Raw genomic sequence first — 19,349 nt, forward strand, 5'->3', positions numbered from 1 at the left:
AACACATTAACAGATATACAGATTTTTGTTTTGTTTTGACAACTAAGATATATATACTGTTAAAGATGCATGTATGAGTATGTTGTAGTTTCTGAATCCGTTTGTTGACTCTTGTATATCCATTCCTTAGTATTTAAATCTAGTTGTTATAAGTTATTTTTCAGATATCGAAATCTGTTTATATCAAGTTTTTTAATAATTATTTTTTTGGCAAAATAAAAAATATTTTTCATATATAGAAGCACACGATTTCCGACATATTTCTGGAGATTCTTTCTAGCTTTTGGCAAACCTTTCTTTCTTATTGTTTCAGGTTTTTTTATATTCAAAGGTGTTTATTTCAATAATATTACATCTCAATCATCCTAATATCTAGGAAATGCATATAGGGTAAAATGTTGCATTGAAATGTTCTTACATCAATTACATTATACAAAATCAAATACTTTGATAGACTATACACATTTTTGGATCAATATAACCTGTGATGTCAAATGATGGCTCCACAGGTCAAACTCTTCAGAATACATTCATCATCTCTTGAATTATTATATTTTCTTTAACATAAGTGTTGCAGACGGACTGTGTCCAGGAGACATACTTATTTTTCCTCCAGAGAGATGTTGAAAAGGAGATAATGATTTATAGGACGATTCTAAGATAATGTCTATAAGATTTATGCTACTTAAAGTAAAGATCTTCTACGTGGGATTAAATGAAATGGTATATTGTACAGAATAGAAAAAAAGAATGTATATAGACGCAAAAATCAAAATGATTTTAGTTTAAAAAATAAATGAGTTACATAAAAATAAGTGGCTACAACTGTATATGTCCATATGGGGACCTGCGTTTCGCCTCTGATAACCATCTCTCACTCACGCCTACAAGACCTCTATGCACTAAACAAAATCTCTAGCACAACCCTCTCAGATTCACCTAGTGCCTGCCTAACTTTAAGTACTCTCAGCAAACCCATCTCTTTATTAGAACTTGCCTCTTTATAAGCCATGTCTGGCCTATGCTTTTCCCTTTAGTACACCCTTAAAACTCTCGCCATCTCTCACTCTGACCTGGGGGCCCTTTTCAAATTAGATTGTAAGCTCTTGATATACAGGGTCCTCCCTAGCCTTTGTTTTGTTCTATCTGAATTAAATTTGTCTTCCATGATCCAGTTGTTTGTAAGTTCTGTTTTCCCTACTGTCCGGCACAGTAGTGCAAATTAATGCGTATAATTATAATAATTATATAATACATAAACAGATGCAACCTTTTAAGGCCATCCTCTATTTGTAAAACAAGTCTCAAGTCTGATGAACATGACCAGTAGGTAACCCGCAACTTCTTATCCCTAATACTGTTAACCAGTCATCCGTCTGGTAAGCTATAAGATTGTAACTATTCATTAAAGAGATCCAAGAAAACTGCAGACGTCATCTAGATATATGTGCATGTCTCCAGGTAAGACTCTTCTAAGGCTGCCTCAGGTTGTGTGGATTGGGTTAATTAATAATAAATCCTGTATTATGGACAGCAATAAGTTAAATGTTACTGAAATATAACAGAGACAAAAAAGAAATAACAAACCTTAAAAATCATCTAGTGTCATTCATATTAATCGGTTGTCACCTACTCTCCACTCTAGTGACCTATGCTAGAAATCATTTATGATAATTTCCCAACATAAACATTTTTTTTCTCTGATATACAATAAAGAGAAAAACATCATTACTAAACATTCTTGGGATAAACTTAATGGGCCTGATTCATTAAGGAAAGTAAAGCAAAAAAAGTAATTAAAAATAGTAACTTTTCATCTTGGCAACACCATGTTGTATTGGAGGGGGAGGCAAAATTAAAATGTGATGGCAGAATTTTTAGTTGGGGTGAGGTATGTTCTAGATCAACTTTAAATTTCAGTGCACAAATAAAGCTATCAGGTATTTGTGTGATACATGAAAAATAGACAGTATTTATTTTATGTGCAAAATAATAAACCTATTTGCACCACTTGCATTGTGACATTGTTTTGTCCAGGAGAATACTTGCTCAATTTTTTGCATTATTTTCTCTAATAAATCAGGCCCAACATATCCAGAGACTAAGCCATAAATAAGCAAAATATTGTATATATATATATATATATATATATATATATATATATACATATATATATATATATATATATATATATATATATATATATATTCAATGCATATTTTGCCATTAATCAGTTGCTATTTATTAAATGTTTATTGATTTAAATTTTTATTTTTAATTATGAGATGTCGGCAGTTCTTATCTGGTCTGAACAATATAATGAAACATTTGGGGAGAAACATGCAGATCACCAGAGCCCAACTGGATGCCAAAATGGCAAATATTTCCATTGCCACAGTGTATTTTCCCTGAGCACTAAAGGAGGTTGGGATAAAAGCCACCCAGACACTGAGGAAGGCCAACATGCTAAAAGTAATAAACTGGGCCTCATTAAACCTGTCAGGAAGTCTACGAGCCAGAAATGCTACAATGAAACTAATGGTGGCCAGAAGAAACAGATAGCCTAGCATGGTCCAGAATGCAATAGGTGATCCCTCATTACACTCAACAATGATGAGTTCAGGTTTAGTATTAGTGTTATATTGTTGGAATGGAGAAGCTACAGACAACCATGTGATGCATAAGATGAATTGTAGCAGGACACAGGTAAAAATAATCATATAGGACAATTGGGGTGAGGTCCATCTCCTCAGATTGCTGCCTGGTCTAGTGGCCATAAAAGCAAATACCACCATGATAGTCTTGGCCAAAATGCTTGAGACACACAAAGTGAAGGCCAGGCCAAATAATACCTGACGCAGGAGACATTTCCCATGGTGGGGGTACCCTATAAATACTAAAGAACACAAGAAGCAGAGACACAGTGACATCAATAAAAAACAACTTAGATAGTAATTATTGGCTTTCACTATAGGTGTTTGTCTATATAAGATAAAAAGGTTCAAAATAAGTGCAGGAATAATCGAGGATATTATGCTGATTGTAGCTAAAATTCCTCCCAATGCGTCATCATAAGAAAGAAACTCCATGAATTTTGGGAGACATCTAGTTTTATCAGGATTTGGCCACTGATCCCAAAGACACCTTATGCAGGTAATTGAATCTGGAACATAGAACATATATGGTACCATTACACATCTACATGTCATTAATTTGTTGATTGGTGTTGAAAGGAAACAGTTGAAATGAGTTTATAATAATGACTTCCTGCACCTACTGAAACTATAAGGTACAAAATTTTCCTTACACATTGTTTTTATGTTCACTTTATACATTTTTAGTTCCATGTACAAATTCAATTTGATTTCTTTAGTCAAACAAATTTATCCAGATCGTGTTTAATTGAAATAATAAAACTGTACAGGCTAAGTGCCGACTTAGAGGTATGTTCCTGCTACATATTTACCTTCCCTCTGCCATATTAGATCCTACAAGATCTGGCCATGTCCTACATATTTTTTTAAACAAGGGCACACCTACTACTAACAAACTACTAACTAACTACTTTTGGGCTGAAAAATAATTTTTTATGTTTGAGAATCTTGGCATAAATTGGTGTATAATTGTCCTAATACAATTAGTCATAAGAAATGCCAGGTATCTCTGAGGTGTAACCAACTCTGCCCTTCATCCTACACACAATATATTTGAAACACGCCATCTTGTCCCACATATCAATTGTTGACCCCATTAAATCTGTACATGGCCAGAAAACAACAGTGTTTGTAGATCTGTTGTGTTGTGCACAAATTAATGTCACTGAGAGTCTCCTGCTCCTTGTCTGTACAGTATTATAGATGAACAAAGCTATGGTGAAATTTTGTACTGATCAAGTGATTCGCGGCAGCAATACCATCTTCTTTGTGCACTACTACTTTGTAACACACGGAATGCTATACCGTACTGCATTTATCATTTAGCATTTCACTGTTTGTATACTCTATGACTAAATCTGAGATGATAACATTTTAGTCACTCAGAAAAATGTGGCCATTGAACAGTTTTGAAAATGTTGCTTATCTCTATAGTATCTATAATATAAATGTCTAGTGGCGTGTGTTAGTCTGTGTGTGTGTGTGTGTGTGTGTGTGTGTGTGGAAAAAATAAAACCAAGCTTCAGCGCCACCTGCTGTGCGGAGTTATACACTGACCTACTAAATTCTTAGTGTGTGTGGGAAAAAAAATTCAGAAAGGGCTGAAATTTGGTATACTAAGATGTTTTTAATTTGTTAATTTAATTTGTTAATTGTTAAAAGTGTTTAGTATTTAGTAAAAGTATTTAAGATTTAAAATATATATATATATATATTTCTTAAAGGAGAAGTGACAGTTGGGGGTGGTTGGTGGTTGCCGGGGGTGACAGTGGCGAGTGGTTGGTGGTTGCCGGGGGTGACAGAGTGAGAGGAGTGTGATACTCAGGACCGCTGACAGAGATCCCTGTGTCTGGATAGACATCTGGATAGATGTGGCGATAAAGATGAAGGATGAGGTGATGGAGAAGAATGATGAGGTGGTGACATGTGGACAAAACCACGTTAAAAAAGGGCGCTTACGTCGGGAAGTAACGCTCTTCCCCTGAGGAGGCCTGGGCTATGGCCCAAATGCATGACAAGAACCTTTTTAACACCTTAAGTAGCTTGATTTGACTAGAATGCATGAGTATCATGCACGGGTTAACTTGTATAGTATATGTATATAGTGAAGAGTAACCTATTTTATAGGTAGAGCAACTATAGGTTATACAAATGCCACAATATACACTCTAGATGTGAGTTAGTGAAACTATTCTTATTTGACCTGTTGCATTTTCTCAGTGCCGTCATGGGCAGTATGACATGATTTGCTTAGTGCTTAGAAGAAACTCAACCATTTTTATGTTTTTCAGACTGCTAAGACCACTACATAAATAAATAATTTAATGTAATTTGTATAAACCAGCAGAAAGAGCCATTTCACTTAGAGGACGTCAACTGCAATCACAACAGCTGTGTCGTACCGAAGAGGGTTCATCTTTCTGATGATTTGTGTCAGTATTGGACAGTTTTACAGTTGATAATTGTAGTCGCTGACTGCCCACTTAAATCCTTTGTTGATAAAATAGTCAATGTGTACATCATAATGTAAATTTAACAACAGACTCTTTAAAATAGCAATACAATCTATTTAAAATGTCATATTCAAAGGTTCATCATAGTAATTTAAAGATAAAGATTATATCTTATTCCGTACTCCCAGTTACGTAAGCAATCCCCAAATGTACAGAGAACAAATGTTTGCAGGTTTGAGGGGTGTATAAACCCTAATATTAATAGGTTGTATGGAAGTAATGATATTATTATAATATGGTCAGAAATTTGTGACTAATTCTGCTTCACATTACTTGGAATTTAGTACAAGGACTCTGGAAAGGCTTTTTGTGTAGCTATCACAATTTTGATGATTACATTTACATAATTTTTGACATAGATCATCTACTGTCACCTCCAGATTTATGTTTCAGTTCCAATGTCTTGACTTCCTCTGGGCAGTGGTCAAAGTGGAAATTTAGAAGTTGTGGTATGAAATTGTGGGAATGTAAGTGAATGGAATTTGATAGTTTTACAATGAAGGCAGCAGGAGAAGTGGTGGTAATGGCATAGCACTGTGTAAATCCCCACTTCGTCCACTTCCTCTGGGTACATGAAAAAGTCTTTTACTTGCCTGTTTGGTTAGATGTTTCTCCTTGTAGACATTGTAAACAATCAAAGCAGCAGATAGGTTGTCCTGTTCTAGTTGTTTTCCTGAATCCTGGAGGACAACTCTCACTGCAGACTGAGCGAGGCACCTTGGGATAATATGTCATATTATTATATTATTATCTGTGGCACAAACCACAGATGCTTTGGCAAAAACGTACAATAGCTGTGGTACTTACAAGGCCAGGCATTTTGCTTATTGGCAGAAATACATCATAACACTATTTTGAGATTTGGCATCAATAGATACTAGCCTCATAAAGAAGCTGTAGTGATAATATATATTTCCAAGAAATCAATATAACATAATCATGTTTCCTATGTATCATGTGTGACAGTAACAGTGCCAGAGGAATGCCATCCTTCTTACCGGGCATACCATACCTTTCCTATTCAGTCAAGTCTTTTCTCACAGCTTGCCCGTATGACCTGTTTTCAGTGATTTAGGCTGTTTCCTGACATCTAAGAGAAAGACAATGCTGCTTGTATTCTGTGCATGCATAGACTTCTGGACTTCTCTAACAAACTTCTGACAAGTAGCAAATGGCTGGTGCTAGGAAATGATGTTTTCCAGTTCCTTTCTCCTTGCTCTCAGTTAACCTACTTGGCTCTGATAACATGTGTACTGACATCTCTGACTATTTTACTACGTTTATTAGCCCTAGGAAGCTTGCTTATTATACAATGCTTTTCTGTGTATTGACACAGCCTTATTGTGGACTATGCTAATTAACCCTTGGAACCTAGATTATTTTATAATGCCTCAATGAGTACTGAGTCAGATGGACTATGTTTATTAGATTAACCCTTGGAACCTTGCATATTATATATTGTCCCGCTGTATACTGACCCCATCTGACTGTGGATTATTTGTACCAGATTAATCATTGGTAATAGTGATATAATTTTAAAAATATTTGTCATTTTTGAAAATCAAGTGTCTTTCTTTTGATAAACCCTTTCACACCTATTTGTTTCCCATACACAGGTGGGTCTTGTCATAGCACAAAGCAACTGGGATTCTCCTGGCTTTCCCCAAGCAAGAGGAAATAAACAGACTATTGACCTAACAGCCAAAAAGATCTCACCGAATATATAAAGAGTATTGAAAGTTGGTTATATGACTCACGGCCCCCATCTTCCTATCCTTGTATATAGATTTTTTTTTTTATATATAGAGTTAATGTGTATTTATATGAATTATGGTTGGCTTATATCACTGAGTGTTTAATAAAATGTGTATATCTGCATTTCAGTAATATCATATACAGTATATGGTATATGTGTATCTGTAATAAGTGCCATATCCATATATGTGTCTGTATGTGCTGTATATATCTTTATGAGGTTCCATATACTGTCTATTTGTATATCTGCATTTTGCACCTCAGTATGTATTTTACTACTTCTCTATTTTTAAGTGTGATTCACTGCCAGAGTTTTGCATGATTACATGTTGTGAACCCTGCTTATTTAATTGACTTGAAGGAAGTGGAGAATATATTTTGGGAGGTGTTCCCCATTTTATAGGTAGGAAACAACCTTTAGTCCATTCAAATGGACTAAAAGGATGGACTAATTCTCTGACTAGTTAGAAGAATACCAGCCTCTTTCCTATATTATTAATAAGACTATTTCATTCACAAATTAACAACACAGCTATTGCATTACAATATCTCTATTTATATATAAAATAATTTTTTTTGTTTGTTTGTTTGTAGGTGAATATCTTCGACACCCCTTCACCAATTCGGATTAAACCAATGCAAGGTGGTCCAGTGGGATCCTGGCCAGATTGTAAGGAGTTTAGGGACACCGATTGGATCTCCCGTTGGTGTACACTGGCCAGAATTCTGACCCACGGATCCTGTTCTGGGCCTCCACTGGATGGATTTGGATGAAAATGTCAAAACATTGGATCCCAGAAGACATACTATGGGATGTAGGTATCAGTCGGACCTCCCGTTGGTGGACGATAAACCAGAACTTTGACACAGAGAGTCTGTTCTGGGCCCTCTACTGGATGGATTTGGTTTGTTTGCATTCGGAAACCACCGTGAAACCACCGTGAGGATCCTGCGCAGGTGTTAAGGGGGTTAGGGTCCCACAGACCTCCCATTGGTGTATGTTCGGCAGAACTTAGAGCCTGTTCTGAGCCTTCCACTGGAGGGATTTGGTCAAAAAGTTCACAGACTGGTAACACTGGATCCCAGAAGACATATTAGGGGGTTAAACTTGTGGTTGGACCTCCCATTGGTGTACGCGGACCAGAATTTTTTGACCCCTGGAGCCTGTTCTGGGCCTTCTACTGGATAGATTTTGATTGTTTGCCTGTCCGGTTATACATTCAGACACAACTGCACCGATTTGCATGAAACCAATGTGAGGTGGTCCAGTTAGATCCTGGACAGGTTTAAGGAGGTTTCGGGACCCAGTCGGACCTCCTGTTGGTGCACGCTGGCAAGATCTTTGACCCAGGGACCCTGTTCTGGGCATTCCACTGGATGGATTTGGTTTGTTTGTCTGTCCGGTTATACATTCGAACCCCCCTGCACCTATTGGCTTGAAACCAATTCGAGGTGTTTCAGCTGGTTTTATTAGCCTTTGTTTATATGCTGATTTTGAATTGGGTCATACTTTTTGGATTTATAACTCTCCACCTCACATTATATCATTGAGTACAATAAGATTTCTATGGAATTCCCCTCCCCTCAGTTAAACTCTTTTCATTCAAACTCTCTTATTTAAGGAGTGTCAATTGCATTATCATTTATAGAGGTGATATTTTTTTGCTTTGCTTTGATCAAGGACTGAAAATTGCAAACACTGCACTTTTATCTATACAAATGCCTTTTAATATTTCATACATTCTCTATAAGGAGTGATGGTCAATTTACCCAAGGCAGCAGTTACTATTTCAATCTAATCGTCACAACACAATTTAATAGAGTAAGTATATTACAATGAGATCATTATCAGCTGCCTGACGGCTGAGGTATTATTCCCTCCTGTATATAACATCAAGTGCATTATTTCTATTATATAAAGGAATTCATTCCTGATTTATGAAAAATCTGGGAAATATCTTAACAGACTGCAATGAGAAGTGTCATTTATAAAACATATATTAGAGGACTTTGGATATACAGGATTGATATGTAACTAATTGTTTCTAATGATAATTTCACAGAAAATGACAGAAATATTTTGGTCTTTTCAGAGATTAGACATGTATAGATGCCATGATAAAATTGTTATCTTATATGTGCATATTCATTTCTCAGACATTATTATAGTTTGAGTTTTAAAACCTTTTTCTTTGTATAAATTAATGTGCTTGGAAATGCATATGTATAAGTATAAAGACAACTCTACATGGACGCTAAGAAGAGGCCTGTCATTGTGTATCTAACAAAATGCTGACCAGGTAAGATTCTTTAAACTATGCAGTTTATCCAATGTGCACTTCTGTTGTACTTGATCATTTGAAATATAAGATAGGGGCATAACCCCTTTACCTTTAACTGCTTGACTCACTTACATTCAGTGTCATCACATAGAAGTTTAGCAGCTAAACAAATAATGAAGAATTCTTCTCGACAGATGGACAGGAGTTTCATTTGACATCTCACCTGTTGACCTCCCATAGGCCACAGCAACAGACTTGAGTTGATGGTCAGAGCTTGATCAGGAGTTGCTATAGTACTATAATTGCCAATGTGAATTTGCTTCACAGTCCCTTCTGGACTCAGTTGCCAGTTCACAATGCTATAGGCTGTGGTTGTGAATATGACTTTCCTAACATAGTGTGTGAGCTGTGAAGAGGGGGAGAAGATAATCATTTGTTAACAGTAATAGTAATGAAAACAAGAAGTCAACATAAAGTGCACAATCACATTGCCATAGAAACAAAGGCAAGAGTGGTTTCACATTTTCTTTCTTTCAAGTAAATGAGGCTCCAGGATTTAATTTTTAAGAACATTTGATAGAATTTGATTAGTTCAGTTGTTTCATTTTATACAACTATGCACCTGTCGAACATAAATAGTACATGTACATACAGTATTTATATAAGACTTAGGGGCCTATTTAAGAATTGTCATATTTTTGCCCCGTTATATATTTTCTGTCATTGCAACAATGACAGATTACTTTTTAGGAGCAATGTACTATAAAGTCATGTTGGGACGGAGCATCCGATAGTGGGCTGTCCCGCTGATGACTCTATTCATATGAAGACTCTGGGTTACACATGCGCAGTTGCCATTTGCTTTAAGCAGCACAGTGGAGAGCAGCAATGTTGCCTGAGAGAAATCCAAAGTTTCCTATCCTGCAATGCTCTTCCCATAGGATTGAATGCTAACACCATCTTTAGATGGCACTAGCCATCGGGGTCATGGTTGAAGCATAATAAAATTGCCCACACCGCAGTCCCTATTGAGTATTATGGTGACTGCTCGATTGTGCGTTATTTTGCCTAATGCAGGAGATATCTCTGACTTCTCCTGCTTTAGGCTAGTCTTAAATTAAAGAAAAAAGGAGCAAAGGGGCTCTACGGTGCTGACACCGATCAATATGGTAATTACTAACTATACTAGCTGCTACCAACAGAACATCCTACTGGAATGTCTCAAAGGGGAAATAGAAAAGGGATAGGAGCGCTGGTATGTTAGACAATTTATTACTAAAATAACACAACATAAAAATCATATAAAATATATGATGGTAATAAAATTCAAGGGGGCATATTCAATTAGCTTTCGGATTCGCGGTAACGCGCGTTACCGTGAAAAGTGAGCGTTCTTGCGGGTATTACGGTACCGCATTAACGTGGATTTTCGTTCGCAACCCTATGGGCTGCGAACGAAAATCCACGTTATTGCGCCACCGTGTATTACGTTTTGCGGCTGTTCCGGCGCGTTACCGCGAATCCAAAAGCTAATTGAATATGCCCCAAGGTATTCATATAGACATAGATATGGACAGTATAATATCAATATTACACATATATTGCAGAGATAATATCCTGAAGTCAAATACCCGGAAATAGGACTTACTGCCTGTGGACCGATATTGATGTGGACCAGTTTTTACAACTCAAGATAAGTGGAAAACACCAACCGTACGTGCACATACTTTCCACAATACTTTAGACATGCAAGTGATGATCAACTGATGTTGTGGTCAGGATATTAAGAAACTTTATATCTGTTCAAGCCTTTTACCTTTTTAATGGTCTTCTATAAGGATAATAGGACTGTCACTTTAAAGTGGATTTGACTATACCAATAGGAACACCTTACAGATATATATCGCATGTATACATAGTTCTTTTTCGGACTTTTTACCACCTTTATGCTGGAATTTTTTCTGCACAGTTTGTAAGGATTATATCCCTGATGGGAAATATAAGGATAAAAAAGTATCAAGAGACTGTACAGTACATAACATCAGTAAACTACTCTATCCGGATTTTTTCTATTTAACAGGGTTATATATAGCTCTTTTCCAATTATATCTATTCATGGCTTATTTGTGCAATATATGTGTAATATTGATATTATACTGTCCATATCTATGTCTATATGTACACCTTGAATTTTATTATCATCATATATTTTATATGATTTTTATGTTGTGTTATTTTAGTAATAAATTGTCTAACATACCAGCGCTTCTATCCCTTTTCTAGTCTTAAATTATAATTTCACTTAAAAATGCCTAAACTATGCGGAAAAAGACTTTGCTCATGTTTTATGGCTTTATAAGTAGGACCCATAATCATATTCTACTCCTAAAATTAGGCATTATATTACCTGCCACGGTTTCAAATTCCAAATGTCTGCACAGGTTCCATGAGAAAATGGTCCTTCACCGTCCTTGCAGCTTTTTAGGTCTTCCAAAGCTTTAGCCAAAACATTTACAGACAAATATGTGTAATAACAATATCTTAAGCTGCTGATGTAGGTGGAGCTGTTCCTAACATCATCTAAACTTTGTTCTCCTGTGCATTCTTTTACTGGGGTCTCCAAGGAACCAGTAAGGTTTTTCCCATAAAGAAATTTACAATTGAAAACTTTCTCCCAATACAAGTTCAACCAGTTCTCCCCCATAGACTCAGAGGGATGTATCTTGCTGAGGAACTGACTTAATCCTGGTACAACATAATCTTTACTAGCTAAACCAAGTGTGCCAGATAAGATTTGGAAATAATTTCTTGCTGATAATAAGTTGGACCTGGACCAACCTGAATTTCCAATAAAAATCCTCCCTATGATGCTCTGCTTCAACATTTCTTGCACAATAGGAACAAAATCGGCATCAACAGAGAACACAATGATCACTTTAACTGTTGACTCCTTAATAACCTTGACTATATGTGGAGCATTGCGATTTGGTTGACCTAGACGAATATATTCAGTAAAAGCTACACATGCTCCAGCCTTGATTATCTCTTGTTTAATTGGCTGAATTCCCAGAATACCATAATCATTGTCTGTAGCTAGAAGACCAATCCAGGTCCAACCAAAGCTCAAAACAAGCTGAGCCAGTCCCATAGATTGAAATGTATCACTTGGAACAGTCCTGAAGAAAGATGGAAACATTTTCTTGTTACTCAGTAAAGAAACACTTGAAATTGGACTGATCTGAAAGTAAGAACAGTGAAATTACATAAGTTATACAATGAGAATAAACGTATAATGTGAACCAACACTTGAATTTGTTCTCCCATTCTTAAATTGGCATGATTGAATGCTTAACACTAGGTATGTCAGCCATGCTCTCCACCTTTATTGGTACCACACTTCCATAGTCGAGCACATACAGTCACTTATAACAGAAATGTATGGTGGTGTTAGAGGTGAATGGACACAATCACAGTGCTCCGAAGTTTTATACCATGGGGGCCTCTGCTCTACCATTCACTCATTGATGCCTAGCATAACAAATACCCCTTAATATGTACCAATATATCCAGCATTCCACTTAATGTCTTCAATTTTGTTCCATGTTTCCCTAATGTCTATACCCATATACCAAACACAACCTTACATCTATATAAATGTTTAGTTTTGAACTAACAATTTTGCCACCCTTTAAAGCACTGTGGAATCATGCTATTGCTCCATAATAACAACACCTTTGTTGAAATTGTGGGCAAAAAAATGTAATTGTGGAAAAATAACCTGTATGTAGCAATTATATTCAAACCTATTATGTCAAAATGAAAGCTAATATGGATAAATATTTCTGTAGACAGTATCTGTGTGCACAGGAGTAACGCATTCAGAGGAGTCCACAAACCCATGTTCCCTCAAGTGCTACAGAGAGAGCAGGAGAACAACTGAGTATCCACAATATCAAAGAGAACTTCCTAGATTTATTAGAAGCTGAACCTTCTAATCAATGTGCCTCCATCTTTGTTATAGTGGAGAGGAGGGACAATATTTTAAATGAAAAATAATAGAAAGAAAACAAAAGGCTATAATATTTGTTGTGGGTAGAAGGTTTACAATTTAGGGTACATTAAGTCACAGTAGATCTGGCATCAACCTTTATGTAGAAGAAGTCAAGAAGTGAAAACAGTTGCAGCAGGTATGTAGAAAGTTAGAGGAGTCAAAACATAGCCTGAATGCTACAACCTAGGTAAGTGACCTCTTGGTATAGCTTGTTCTTGTTACGAGCCGCGGCGGTACTCACCTTGACAACCGGGAAATCATTTCCAGGCACAGCCCGCCCATTGCCAAGGCAACTGTCGGACGCTATCTCCTGTAGCGCCACGTCCCGGCAACGGAGGACAGCCGGGCGCATGCGCAAGTCTAAGTGATACCTGAGGGCTAATTAAGTGTAATTTATTAATTAAAAAGGGGGCTGTGGATGGGTTCAGAGCTAGGCTCTGATTGGTGGCCAGTAGTATTTAAGGCAGTGAGGTCTGAAGCCTCACTGCCAGTTATAGCGTGACTATACTAGTCTGCTGACCTGCTCCTGTTTCCTTGCCCTGTCCTGTGGATACTCTGTTTGACCTCCCGTGTATGACCCCCTGCTTGGACTACTTGGACTCTGCCTGTTTTGCTCGTGACCCTGACACTTCTTGCCTGTACCTTGGACTTTGCTTCCGTGAATGTGACCCCGACCCCTGGTGTGTTTATCGATTACCCTGCTTGCCTGTGACCCTTCACCTTGGCTATCATTTTGACTACCTGCTGCCTTCTACCAGTCTCCTGGCCCGCCGCTGTGGTCCTGCATTACCAACCCACCCTACACTTAGAGCTAAGTCCTGGGGGCATCCGAGTACCGGTGAGCGCGTCAAGCTCTAAGGAAAAGGCAGCTGCTATAGGCGAAGATCTCCATCATCTAGTTTTGTGGGTTGGTGATCAGGCCAGCAGCCTAACAGTCCTTAAGTTATTCCGCCCAAAATTAAATTTTCAGTTCTTGGTGGAATAGCCCTTTAAGAATATTTAAGAATATTATTCAAGTGAAGCAGGTTTGAATATCAATGATGAGAATGATCTTATGTACATACAAGTGACTACAAATCAAAATCACATCCATAAAGAAGTCAAGAAACAGAGGTCAGAAATGTGTTACCAATGCAAAGCATTGTTTTGCTGCACTGAAAACATTTCTCTAGTCTAGAGATCATATTTACCTGTTAAGTATACAGTTATTCATGATGTGTTTATGATAGTAAAGATCATTTGATGGCTTTTAAAAATAATAAACTTTTTACCTGTGGGTATCTGAAAATTCCCAAAATATTAGCCAAGGCGATTGAGTTTGCGGAAACTGTGGATCCAATAACTGCACTAAAAGATGATCTAGTGTTACACCGGCTGTCGGATGTGAATGTTGTGATCTCCGTTAGGAACTGTAAAGCTCCTTGTACTTCATAATGAGGTATATTACATGTGTCGTACATCTGGAACCCTAATGTTACATTTAATATAATGTTGGGATTTCTGTTGATCTCTTCAATGGTGTATATCAGAGACTGAAGCTGTTGGTAGAATTCCAAACTGAACCTTTAGGATAGATAAAAGATCATATGAGATATTTTCTTTTGTTTCTTAATTATTGCTTATATCACATTAAATAGTATGAACAGTACCTGCTACCAAAAATGATCACTCAAAGGCAATGTAATTTTGGGGAATAAATTGGGGCTGGTAATGCTATTAATTTTCTCCGCCTGCATGAGTGCACTTGTCTACATAGTGTATTTCAAGGTGTACGCCCACCTCCTGCTCCTTGAAAACACACCCTTAAAAGAGAGATACACCTACAGTATATTTGATGGTTTTTAGATTCCCCGGAAAATGTGCAGGGTGCACACAGTAAAACTGTCACCACAATGTCCATTTAACTTCGAGTTTTGGACAATTCAGCTCATTATTGTAAGGTTTTCTATTTTTCTGTTTAAAATGCTGCTCATCTTATCCTTATTTATGGCTTTATGTAATCACAAGTGTGAGCGGACATCAGAATGTCTTTAATCATATGTCACTATTATGTTCTTGAACGTATTTATTAGATTGTCCAAAGTCCACCTAGAAATGTGCCAAAGTACAACTGGAATGTGCAAAATACATTCCATGGACAAGGTTTGGTTATACCTCCTCTAAGCAGATGGAATAATCAGGTCCATTTGCAGGGAAAATGCCTCCCTTAATGTGTCTCCTGCACCCCCACCAGATTCGGCAATGTCCGGACCCCACAGGCTAACTGCTACAACACTTAGACTGCGGAGTCCGGACATTGTAACTTTAAATAACCATTAAAGTAAGTAAGGTGCGCCCACGTGACACTGCAGTGCTGGATAGGTCTTCAGTCGGAATCGTTGCCTGTCAGCCTGCGCTGCCATTGGACATCTCCCTCATCGTCTTTCAGGTAAGTCTGCTTCTATTTGATTTGTCTTCTTCTGCCATCGGGTTTTTTATGTAGGAATCCCAGTTGTCGGAATACTGCTAATCGCTCAGCCGTACCCAACCCCTTATACCCCTATTTAAATTTATCTTGGGATCCACTTGGATTTGAATATGGGCACACGTACGCTCAAGTTCTGTGCTCGTTTAAAAAGCACAACTTTCGTGCAGGTTGCATTTTGAAGATTTATTAGTCCTATATGTTTGATACTCTTTTTTAAAAAGATTATTGAAGCGAATGCATTATCTAGAGAAGTAAAAAAAGGTCCAAAGATTGATTTAACCAAAAATCTGTACTGTACAGTTAGACTGTATTGTGGAATTTTAGTAGTATGGGGTGATGGTGAAGAGGTTGGCATTCCCAGCTTTTACATAAAAATGAAATTAGGAGGGTCCATCATGCAATAAATCATGGAAGAACATCAATGCACTTCTGTCTTTTGGGTGTGCTACATAGGTTGGATACCATCAGCCAAATTTCTTTCCAAGTATAATATTATTTAGGAGATTTAAAAGAATCTGAGTGTTACAGATGTACATCCAATGGTCGACTTGGGGTTGTATACGGTGGCATGCCAAACCGCCACTTCTCCTACTGCCTTCATTGTAAAAGTATTGAATTCCATTCACTTACATTCCCTTTTATTTTTCATACCATCACTTCCAAATTTCCTTATCACCACTTCTAAATTTCCACTTCGACCACTGTGTACATCTACATTATCATGCACCCCTAATGTTAAGATAAATTAAAATATCTTTTAAATCAATCAGCCTGAATTGCTTTAAAATTGTTATTCTGTTTGTGATGCCGATTTCAATTCCATGATACTAGTGATTGCATGACACCGCTAATGCGGATGGGCGTAATTGCTTCGTAACGGCTAGATGTAATGGCATCGCTTGTTGTATTAACTTCAATGTATTCTCATTGGTACACATTTGTGCAATAGGAATTGCTAATGTCAAGACTTCTATTTCATCAAAAAGATCGTAGGACAATGAGAATTGTTTTCCCAATGAATTTGGTATTTTCTCCAAAAAACATATAACATCTCAAGGCTATACAAACTTTCTAGACATAAGGGGGTAAATGTATCAAGGTCCGATTTTTTCAGTGTTTAAAAATCGCAGCAAATCGTGAGTGATAACCTGGAATTTTAGTCCCCAAGTTGCCAGATGTATTAAACTTCGATTTTTACTTTGATCTTAAAAAACACTGGCCATCTCTGGCGATTTGCTGTGATGTCAAGCACTCCAGTCTTTAGTTAAATCTCCTGTGTTTCCTGCGCGATTAGTAAACACATCACTGGTTTACTGTTCTATCTATAGAGCCGGAGGTACCGGCAGCTGTTAAAAGTGTAAATAGAGATAAAAGTTAAAAAAACGTGTGGGGTCCCCCCCGCCACAGCACTATTAACCTTAATGCTGCCAGCCTACTGCTGGTTACGGGAAAATTGGGGAAAAATTTGTGTGGGGTCCCCCGGTTTCACATAACCAGCAATAGGCAAACCAGCCTGGTGTGGGTGGCACTATAGCAGGGGGACACACGGCAGGGGTCCCCCTGCCATAATGACAAACCAAGCCCAGGCTGTTCAGCGCTGGGATGGATTCCCTAGGGAGTGGGGTTCATCGAAAAAAACGAGCGGGAACTTTGGACAATCTAATAAATACTACAAGTCCCAGCCAGCCCTTGTTGCCATAAACAGTGTGGGCATGCTGATGCTTGTATAACTACAAGCACCAGCATACTCATGGCAGCCAGGGCATGCTGGGACTTGGAGAGCCACAAATGCCAACATGCCCTGACACCCATGGCTGGCTGAGAACTGTAGTTTGCCCAAAAAATGTTTACAAAACCACAACACCCTCTTTAAAACCACATACATTTAATAAAAATAATAAAACCCCAATAAATACAATACACACCCTCATTCATACCACAGAAATGTATTAAGAATAAGTTAACCCCAAAGTACTTACCAATCTGAATTCTTCTTCTTTTCTCAGCAGCTTTTAATCCAAAAATGCTTGAAAACCATGTCCAAATAAATTTGTAATTCCAAATGTCCAGCTTAATTAGTCCAAAATAATTTGTAATTCCAAAATCCAGGCTTGTAAATATCATCTGTTCTTCTTGGCCAAAAAGAACCCCTTGTTGCTTGCAGTTTTCTTTTCTTCAGCCCAGGAGGGGCCCCATATTTGCAATCCAAATTCGGAACACGCTTGAGAAAAATAATAAACCCAGTTTACAGACGACGCAACTTCTGCTACTACAGTGTACAAGCTGACAGACGGAACTGAATAGAATCCAGCCACGAGGTCTACCTATAGTCTATGGGGATTTCCCATAGACTTTTCAGATAGAACTTCAGGATCTGAAATGTCATGTCTTTGTTATAGCCACCCAATCTCTCCAATTGTAGTAATCCAATGAATGTAACACAAAATTAGATTTTGAGGTTATCCTCAAGACTATACTAGAGAGTACATTTCAAATGGTCAAATTATGAAATTGAAAATAATAGTAACTAATATTGTGGAGAGAGAAACAAATTTGAGAGGAGTGAATCTCTCAAAATTTGATTTTCAGACTTTTCACCAAATGCAACTATAAAATCTGCAATTCTTTACAATGATATGCACCTCCTATAGCAGTATTTATTAAACTGGAAAAAAAAAGTTGCCATAACTAAACTGGAAAATGTTTTTCGTAACAATTTTTATTATTATTTATTATTTATTTAGAAATCTAAACATAATGTACAAAGCAAATGGGATGGACAGTGGTTTAGTTGTTAGTACTTCTGCCTCACAGCGCTGTGGTCATGAGTTCAATTCCCAACCATGGCCTTATCTGTGTGGAATTTGTATGTTCTCCAGGTGTTTGCGTGGGTTTCCTCCGGGTGCACCGTTTGCCTCCCACACTCCAAACACATACTGGTAGGTTAATTGGCTGCTATCAAATTGACCCTACTCTCTCTGTTTGTGTGTGTGTTAGGGAATTTAGACTGTAAGCTCCAATGGGGCAGGGACTGATATTAGTGTGTTCTCTGTACAGCGCTGCGGAATTAGTATCGCTATATAAATTGATGATGGTTAGCAACAGAAATACTATTTTAATGTAGTATCAAACATATTACAACCATATTTTGCAGTATTTGTTTAAATGCCAAAAAAAGTTTAAGATTTTGCTAAGAGATGTATTCGCTATAAGTCATTGCAGTAATTAAAACTACTAATCTTTGTATTATTTGACTGAATAAAGACAAAAATGTCACAAATTGTAAAATGCTAATAAAAAATAAAAGATATTACAGCGCAAAATTCCTTTCGAAATCCTACTAAGTTTTTAAAGTAGCAACAGTCCGTGTAAACAGACAAATCAGTGCACTTAGAGAGATCAGTGTGTATGTAGTAGCACAATACATTGAGCAGTGTAGATCATACCATAATATTTACTTACAATGTACACAGGGTCTTGGGTGGTCTCACATTGAATGTAAGTTTTTGGTAGATTTTGTCAACATGAATTCCTAATAAGACTCCAATCATGATATCTCCAGGTTGTGTTATCCCCTCCAGCACTGACAGAGGTGACAGTCTGCATCTCTGATCCATGGAGCAGGCA

The 19,349-nt window shown here is 37.3% G+C and overlaps 1 protein-coding gene across 1 annotated transcript; it reads right to left on the reverse strand.

Annotated features, from left to right (window-relative positions):
* Nucleotides 1-2,252: 2,252 nt before the first annotated feature.
* Nucleotides 2,253-13,607, reverse strand: LOC142150561 (extracellular calcium-sensing receptor-like). The gene is made up of 5 exons (XM_075205760.1): nt 13,497-13,607; nt 11,612-12,442; nt 9,428-9,610; nt 5,761-5,884; nt 2,253-3,163 (listed from the first exon to the last, which is right to left on the reverse strand). Exons 1-5 carry the CDS (start codon nt 13,605-13,607, stop codon nt 2,253-2,255), a joined length of 2,160 nt encoding a protein of 719 aa, XP_075061861.1.
* Between the last annotated feature and the right edge of the window lie 5,742 nt (nt 13,608-19,349).

This window comes from Mixophyes fleayi, chromosome 4 (assembly GCF_038048845.1).
Source record: "Mixophyes fleayi isolate aMixFle1 chromosome 4, aMixFle1.hap1, whole genome shotgun sequence".
NCBI classification, from domain to species: Eukaryota; Metazoa; Chordata; class Amphibia; order Anura; family Limnodynastidae; genus Mixophyes; species Mixophyes fleayi.

What these genes read in the sequence shown, in the direction of transcription:
- LOC142150561 (XM_075205760.1), bottom strand. Translation starts at nt 13,607, where the DNA reads ATGCGCCCGGCTGTCCTCCGTTGCCGGGACGTGGCGCTACAGGAGATA. An exon ending in GGCCTATGGGAGGTCAACAG is followed by an intron (nt 5,885 to 9,427) that starts GTGAGATGTCAA and finishes TATTATCCCAAG; the next exon opens with GTGCCTCGCTCAGTCTGCAG. An exon ending in AGAAACATCTAACCAAACAG is followed by an intron (nt 3,164 to 5,760) that starts GCAAGTAAAAGA and finishes TCTATGTTCCAG; the next exon opens with ATTCAATTACCTGCATAAGG.